At 41.1% G+C, this 8,880-nt stretch overlaps 2 protein-coding genes across 2 annotated transcripts; both read left to right on the forward strand.

Moving 5' to 3' along the window:
* Positions 1–532: 532 nt before the first annotated feature.
* Positions 533–3,940, forward strand: LOC308096565 (uncharacterized protein; the record flags this gene model as incomplete). The annotated part of the gene is made up of 9 exons (XM_080443982.1): positions 533–574; positions 882–966; positions 1,188–1,365; positions 1,450–1,558; positions 2,502–2,580; positions 2,684–2,825; positions 2,932–3,059; positions 3,264–3,333; positions 3,819–3,940. Exons 1-9 carry the CDS (start codon positions 540–542, stop codon positions 3,938–3,940), a joined length of 948 nt encoding a protein of 315 aa, XP_080300108.1. The 5' UTR covers positions 533–539.
* Positions 3,941–4,700: 760 nt separating this feature from the next.
* Positions 4,701–8,660, forward strand: LOC308096576 (uncharacterized protein; the record flags this gene model as incomplete). Its single annotated transcript, XM_080443993.1, has 5 exons — positions 4,701–4,830; positions 5,559–5,707; positions 7,027–7,170; positions 7,715–7,795; positions 8,251–8,660. 5 exons carry the CDS (start codon positions 4,701–4,703, stop codon positions 8,260–8,262), a joined length of 516 nt encoding a protein of 171 aa, XP_080300119.1. The 3' UTR covers positions 8,263–8,660.
* Between the last annotated feature and the right edge of the window lie 220 nt (positions 8,661–8,880).

An 8,880-nucleotide genomic window follows, 5' to 3' on the forward strand; every position in this document is an offset into this window, starting at 1 on the left:
AAGAATACCCGGCGGTCTCAGACGCTGGCAGATCCTGCACTGTTGCGTGATGTCAATAGTCATGAGGCAGATGTGCGTACAGCCGACCGCTCCCAGACAGGCCTGAATAGAGACAGTGTCTTAAATGACTTGTCTTTCTATCATGTAACCGACAACATAGCACCTGACATTATGCATGATATACTGGAAGGCGTAGGGCCAATAGAAGTCAAGCTTGTGTTGAATTCGCTGATTGAGCAAAAACATCTAACACTTGACAAACTAAACTACAGAATCACAAGCTTTGACTACGGCTTTTGTGATAAGGGTAACAAACCCTCTGTAATTGGTAAGGATGATCTAAAAAAGGTTAAAGGTGCCATGCATCAATCAGCAGCTCAAATGTGGTGCCTCCTTAGATTGCTGCCGACAATGATAGGTGACCTGGTCCCCATGCATAGCAAGGAATGGAAACATCTCCTACTCTTACTGTCATGTATGGAGTTTATCTTCTCCCCTTCTCTTACTGTTGAAGCAACACTGTACTCCTCGTCCGTATTATGGTATCTCACCTCATGGAGAAGTTTGGAGAGAGGTAATAAAAAAGTTTTTTTTGTTCTTGTTTTTGCTTGAATGTTATGGATGTTTGAAAAGGTTATATAAATCTTCTTTCAGGGGAAAAGATAAGACGGGACACTACTTTCAAGTCTGACCTTTACCACCAACATAAACATGCACAACACATGTACTAAAACACACGTTCAGTAGTGCTTTTAATGTATTAGGATCCCTATTAGCTGCAGAATATGCTACAGCCATTATACTGGGGTGCGAGACATGTTTTAGCAATACTTTAGATCTAATTTGACTCTGCTGGTAATTTAGTTTTTCTGTGTTTGCAGTCCTACCAATGAGACAAAAAAGGCCCTGGCTGCATCGTTGATTCATGGGTTTCCCTCCTTGAAGGACGACTCAAGCAGTGGCTTCGTAAGTAATTAACATTTTATTGAGGAATTGATGCTAAAACAGTCAGTTGAACACAATATAACTCATCTCCCAGCACCAGAGTACTGGACTTCTCTGCTATGTCGTCAGACAGGCACAGTCATATAGACAAACCCTGTTCTAGATGGCTCAGCCACATCTTGTAGCCACGCTATCAAAATGTGCCTCATCTCTATTCACCAAAGACTTTCATTTCTTGACAGGGAGTCTGGTTCACCCCAGGACGGAACCGCCACCCAGCCTGTGGATTCCTTGAAGACAGGCTTCGGAACGTGAGGAAGAGGATGAGATCACAGAGCAGATCACGGGACAGGTCACAGAGTACGCAGCAGACACCGCCACAAAGTAGTGAAGCTGGCACTCGTAGGACATTCATACCAGGTAATCGTTGGAACTGAATAATTTTTTTAAGCAATACAGACATATCATTTTGAGATTGTTAATATCCTTGTGTACTTTTTATAGAATGTACCGTATCGGAAGAAAGAGCCATACAGTGCAAAGAGTGGCTGAAACATAATTCGCAGCCCCTCAACCAGGTGGAGCAATACATGCAGGATACAGCAGTGTACAGGTCAGTAGGAATGCACTGAGGACACTAGCTGCAGCACTCTTTCAATGTCATTTTGCCTATGCATGTGCCTCATGGTACTGTAGCACCTCAAAGTCATTCAAATCTAAACTACAGACTTCTCAAAACAAACTACTACTAGACCTCTAACACCTATGACCCTAACCCCTGCTCATTATGATGCTATAGAGCATCGCAGTTCCCGCCCCTTCCGGGTTCCACCGCAAAATACTCAATGCATTTTTCCCATTGACATTTCCAAAAATATTTATATCAATTAATTTAAGCCTAGACTCAAGCCATCCAGGGTCCTGGTGAATCATGACCATAAAACGTTTGATTCTGTGATTATTATTTTTTTGAAAACGGCAAAACAAAGGGTATTTATTAAATATAGTATATCATATAATTAAATATAAAAAAAAAAAATCACAGAAAAAAACGTTTTATGGTCATGATTCACGGATGGCTTGATTCTAGGCTTAAATTAATTGATATAAATATTTTTGGAAATGTCAATGGGAAAAATGTGGTGCCGGAAGTTTTTCCTTCCGGCACCAGGAAGTGGGCGGGAACTGCGATGCTCCATAGTGGGATGGCTCAGGGTAGAGGACAGAGTACAGCAACTTGCAATGGGCCTGGTTTTCAAGGGACCAGTGCCCATGTACCTGTCAAAAAGAGTGAGAAAAGGGCACATCACCAGTGGAAGCTCCATTACTCTTGTCCCCCCCCTCCCCCCAAAATCTGCACAAACTTGGGGATGAATGCATTTCACTATAATGCTACCAAAATGTGGAACAGCCTACCACCAGCCATCAAGAAAGTGCAACTCCTTACCCTCCAAAACTGTCATAAAAGAGCACCTGTCTGCAACTGCCCAAGGCCTTTTTGTGTTATCCTTTTTAACATTTTTGTACTGCTGTACTTTCTACAAACTATCAAACAGGGCCAAGTCTTTAAGGGAAAACAGGTGGGACATTCAGAGGATCCGTCTTGAGTTCCCACATCTTTTCACTCCAGGCATGGTAAGTTAGAAAGGAGTATACATTTTCATATGATGTTGATGCATTGTTTAACAATCTTTTATCAGTATGTCCGCTGCCGCATTGAATTTTCTATTTCTTTTAGATTGCACAGGACTTTCAGATCCTACATGGAGAGGCTGCGCCGAAGCTCTTCGAAACCTGGCTGCCGTGTTTTAAAGACAAGATTCTGCAACTGGCGAGACGGGATGGGAAACTAAACTTGTCGCTTGATGAATTAACACCCGGTAATACATTGTTATATTGTACAGCAGACTTTATTTTACTACTAAATTACCAAATCACAGATATGCCATTCCACATATTGATACCTATACAATTGTCTTCCTACAGATTGTTTGGGGGAACTTGCGCTGTGCCAACTACCAACGCTGCTCCCACCAACTGTCTACAAGGTTGGCCGAAAAGTGGTCCGGCACACTATCGAGGAGTCTAAGTTGGCCTTCATCGATCATAAGCCTGTAAGTCCCTCTGCATATCTAAAGGGAAATGTTATACTTTTAACCACTTGAACCCAGCATCCATATTCTTGGGGGGGGGGGGGCAGATATGCAAGCTCACAACGCTTTGTTATCAGCCACTGCTCTCGGTGAATGCCAAATCTTGCTTACTCTTTGCTTTTACTTTGTTTTTATCTTGTCTTTTGTTCTTCATTTCTTTCTCAGGTTGGAACTAACTTGGTGGAGTACCTCCATGAGGCGAAGGTGTCAAGACCTTGCCCATATGTCCTGTCCTGTAACATCAAATATGCACTTGATCACAGAAGGAGGAGACGTGATACTAGCTGGGCCAACAGGAGTTTTTGACCTTCCCTTGGGGCAGAGGTGTGAAGTTTGTGGGGAAGAGGGGTCTTCCTCCCTACATGCAGGTATGGCTATATACTAACCATCATTTCTATTGCCAGTTTAATGATTGATGTCCCCAAGCTCTTGAGGTGTAATTTTTTCCCCAACACAGACATTAAGTGTATTGTCAGAGGAGTAAAGAAGCCAGAAACGATTCACATTTAAACATTTAAACTATCCAGTCAGTGAATTTAGACTTTGTCCATTTTATCAGGGCTGAAATTACTGACGTGACAATTTCAACAGTGACATTTTATCTGTATGAAGGTTGTTAGTTTTCACAGACTAGCATTGGATTGTAGAGACTAGAGCTATTTTAGTCTCTACTATGATCATATTAATAGCTGACATCTACTTGAATCGTATCATCTGCAGATTCCAGTGCACCCAGTACCTCTGCAGCAGGAACGGGGTTCTGGTTCCCTCAGAGGCCTGGTGGAGCTGCCCCTGTGGCACTAGCTGCTGCTACCCCTCCACCAAATACTTTCAACAGGTAAGAACAAATTATATGTACTGTATATTATGCAGAGTAATACTTTGTCTGGATGTGAAGCCAGGAATTGTACAAACATCAACTACCCCCCCCCCCCCCCCCCCCCCTCTGTCTGTACAGAGACATATTCATTGGGAGAGTGGAGAGAGGAAGACTGGTCCTGGAGCAGAGGATGATCCTTACGCTCCTTACCTGACTCAGCAGGAGGAGTAGCTCCATAAAGAACCTCTCACTCCGCTATACAGCTCCGAGATGAGGTTCTATGTCGTTACCTTCCAGAATCGGGTGAACGTCCGCCATGGCTCCGCTGTTTACCCTTTTGTATATGTTGTATCCCAAAACTAATGGTAGATTCCAAGCCGCACGGATGTTTAAAGTTTGGAACGGAGCATAATATTTTAGGTCCGAAGCGAAACTACCCGTTTAAATCGCTTATTTAGTCAGTCTGTGGCCATGTTTCCCATTCAACCCGGAAAACCCCCCTACGTCCACTGCCAGTACTGCTCCCGGTTTGGCTACAATGGGAAACATGGCCACAGGCTGACTAAATAAGCGATTTAAACGGGTAGTTTCGCTTCGGACCTAAAATATTATGCTCCGTTCCAAACTTTAAACATCCGTGCGGCTTGGAATCTACCATTAGTTTTGGGATACAACATATACAAAAGGGTAAACAGCGGAGCCATGGCGGACGTTCACCCGATTCAGGAAGGTAACGACATAGAACCTCATCTCGGAGCTGTATAGCGAGTGAGAGGTTCTTTATGGAGCTACAGGAGGAGCAGTCTTCTGCAACGGTCTGTGAGAAAATCAAGCTCGAGCTGGCAACAGACCAACAAGTTTTGCTCTGCGATGCTCAAGGAAACCTTTTGGTTGTCTCCAGCACAGACTCCAGTACGTTAAGATATTTTCAAATCTGGTCATTTTCTCTGGCTTGGCTGAATGCTTCAAATCTCTGAGCCTTTGTATGTTTGGGTATTTTCATCTTATGTCTTTTATTCTTTTAATGAATAATTACGTTTGTTTAAAATCTAGTGACATTGGGAAGCTTAGCCTGACTAAGCTTGTGTACTTAACATTATAACTAAAGTCTATTCCGAATTGAATTCCGGACTTTTCATTGTAACAGAGTATTTCTATATTACAGTATGATACGTTTATTTGAGTACTTTTTACACCACTGACTGATATAGTGTTGTGAATGCGCACGGAAAGCGCGCTGGAATGAATTAATGATGGCTTAATTAGGTCTATAAAATGTGTGTTCCCAAAGCCCTATACAAGGTCTAGTTTTTCCCACCACTCAGTTTACTGTCATAGTTGAAAGCATTTCTGGCTTTCAACTATCCAAATTGTGAATTATTAACAATACTTTAATGAAACATCTGGGTCAGAAACTTCTAGTTAGAATCTATTTGAATTACTATTATTGGTTGTCCAACACAGACTCTGGTACACTCTGGTATTTTTAAAGTTGATGATGGTTTTAAATGTAACCAGATCTTGGAATTCAAATCAACTGTTGCTCCATTTTCTGTTCTGTAGCAAAGGTGTGGAAATGCAACACTTGGAAGGTCAATGGTGCAGTCTCTAAATATTTTTTTTCTCCTCTCTTCCCCCAGTGTTAAAGACATTGAGGAGCTTGTGCTGGCAGCTGATGGGCTGTCACCCAGAACATCCGCCAACTACTTCATTTGTTCATGAGGCAAAGCAGAGTGTCCACGGTCGCCTTGACTCAAGCACAGAGGGTCACTCTGAGGTGTCTGCAGAGGTTTGCATTTTTATTTTTTACAGTTTCAGACCTGAGGATGACTCTAAAAACGCCTTCTAAAGCCTTGCCTCGAATCACATGTGATCAGTATGAAGAGACATAAAGTGATGTTTTCACAGCCTGTTATCCGGCCGTGTAGCTTTTTGGTTTATCTCCAGCACCTCAGTTAAGTCGATGCTGTTTGAGCATTGTATTAAAGATACTAAAATGGATGTTGATCATAATGTGATAATTAATATTAATGGCTGACATCTGCTTATCGTAGCATTTCAGCTTCCCCTGCACAAGTACCTCTGCAGCAGTGGGTTATCATCCACAAATTAACTTTTGCGTCGAGGAGATCATTCTACCTGAACTGGGTTCCGGTTCCCTCAGAGGCCTTTTAATGTCTTATAGACATTTGAGTACTTTTTACACCACTGACAGAGTGTTGTGAATGCACACGGAAAATGCGCTGGAATGAATTAATGATGGATTAATTGTTAGGTCTATAAAATGTGTGTTCCCAAAGCCCTATACAAGGTCTAGTTTTTCCCACCCACTCAGTTTACTGTCATAGTTTAAAGCATTTCTGACTTTCAACTATCCAAATTGTGAATTATTAACAATATTTTAATGAAACATCTGGGTCAGAAACGTATAGTTAGAATCTATTTGAATTACTATTATAGGTTGTCTCCAACACAGACTGGTACATTAAAGTTGGTGATGGTTTTAAATGTAACAAGATCTTGGAATTCAAATCAACTGTTGCTCCATTTTCTGTTCTGTAGCAAAGGTGTGGAAATGCAACACTGAAGGTCATCGTACTCTTGGAAAGTGACTTCCACCAACTGCGGGGGCAAGAGGCGCAGAAGCAGGTAATGAGCATTGCGTTTAATTAACAGCTTTTCTAAACACAGACATAAACGTTTCATGTGTTTGAATGGGGAGGTGTCACTATGTTGGACTGTCTCTGTATGCCACAGTCTGCCTATCTTTGACAGTAAATTTGACCTTTTATGCACATTGTAAAAATGGCCAGATGTGGCTATGACAAGCCAGTAAATTAGAATATTGCAGATCTGCTTGGAACAAGAGAAAGGTGACACATGAGGTAAATGACAAGCCTCAAATGTCACTTGCTAAGCTAACTTTTATTTTTACATTTGCTAGCTAATGTTTAGCCGTTGTACAAATCTAAAGAACAGAAGCATGTTTATTTATTGTAATGTTGGCAAGTGTAATTTGGAAGTCAATGGTGCATTCTCTAAAAAAAAAGTCTCCTCGCTTCCTTAATATATTAATGGCTGACATCTGTATCATTCGTATCATTGCAGCTACCTCTGCAGCAGTGGGTTATCATCCACAAATTAACTTTTGCGTCGAGGAGATCCATTCTACCTGAACTGGGTTCCGGTTCCCTCAGAGGCCTGGTGGCACCAGCTGTTAACCCCTCCACAACCACCAAATACTTTAAACAGGTAAGAACAAAAATATGCACTGTATCTGCAGAGTAATACATTGTCTGGATGTGCTGCCAGGAATTGTACAAAATTAAACTACAGTCTTCACATCTCAGAGGCTTTGTATGTTTGGGTATTTTCATCTTATGGCTTTTATTCTAATGATGAATAATTACATTTGTTTAAAATCTAGTGACATTGGGAAGCTTAGCCTGACTAAGCTTGTGTACTTCACATTATAACTAAAGTCTAACAAGTTACAACAGGGCAGATCTGCCCTAATTATAGCCTTTATAATCTGATATTGTATACTTACACATTTGCTTATATATCTAGAGGGGTGGGGGCAAGATGGATAGACATTTATTGATACTGCCAGGGCAATCTATTGCAAAGGTTGCAGTACGAAAAAAATGACAGATGAAAGTAGAGGGACATCTATGCCTTCAAGTGTAAACTTGTCAAAGATTACAGTTGTAGGATGACACAAAATAACATCTGGTGTGGATGTCTGCACTTTAACCGACCATTATTTGCCTAATGTTTTTGCTTCATTCCATAGCAAACGTTTGGAAACGTGGCAGCACACGGTCGTACTCTTGGAGAGCAAGTACCAGGAGCTTCAGCGAGCCAAGAGACGGAGGTAATAAGCATTGCATTTATCCAAACCAAAAACAATCTCAGACTGATTTTCTAAATGCAGACATACTATTTTGTAAATACAGACATACATATTGCATTTGATTGAATGGGGAGGTTTCACCATATTGGTGAATGTGTGAGGTGTCTGCTTATCTTTATTGAAAATGTGACTTTATGTGCATTGTAAAAACAGGGAGCAGATGTGGCACTATAACTGGTGACTGAAGACGGTTCATTACAATATTGAATATTGAGAATTTGTTACACGAAAACATGGACACAGAATAAATGAAAATCCTCAAATCTGTGGCACTTGCTAATCTAATGTTTTTCATAGTCTTCACATTTTGATAGCTGTAATTGTTAGCTATTGAACAATGTAAAGAATCGAAACCTTATTGTAATGGCAGTGAAATTTGTATTGTCTCAATTAACATTTCTTCCTCCTTCCCACAGTGTCGACGGTGACACCCAAAAGAACATCAAGAACATCGAGGACCTGGCAGCTGATGGCCTTCTGCTCCGCATCAAGCTCTGAGCGTTCTGCTGTCTGTCATCATCCAAAACATCCGCCAACTACTCTCCACGGACTGTTAAATGAGTGCATTAAATTGAACAGGCAAATGTCAACATAAATGAACACATTTATTCCAGAGATTATCAAGGATGTCGTCCATTCCAGTGAGCTCCAAGTTATTGGCACCAAAGCTGGGGTCTTGACATTTGGGGCAATTTCTCTCATTGAGGATCCATTGTTGTACATAGATGACTCATCATGGTCTCTTCAAGATGAATAAACGGAACAATAATTTGATCAGTATCTCTCAGTCAGTAGTATACAGTATCAGAAGAGAAATTTAGTCCTTCGCGTAGAGAACTGGAGTTTTTTTTAAAAAGATTGTTATGGACTAGCCTAAAAAAAAAAGTGTTTTGAAAATGTGATTTAGAAATGCAAACCATTGCAGATCACACACTTCAGAGTGTCCCTGACGGTGGCAATCTGCGCTCCTGTCAAGACTTCTGTGGAGAATATACTAACTGTATATACTGCTTTGAACAATTACACTGTTGCTACAATATGCAATT

The sequence above is a fragment of the Gymnoscopelus braueri genome, assembly GCF_963280865.1.
Source record: "Gymnoscopelus braueri genome assembly, chromosome: 2".
NCBI lineage: Eukaryota > Metazoa > Chordata > Actinopteri > Myctophiformes > Myctophidae > Gymnoscopelus > Gymnoscopelus braueri.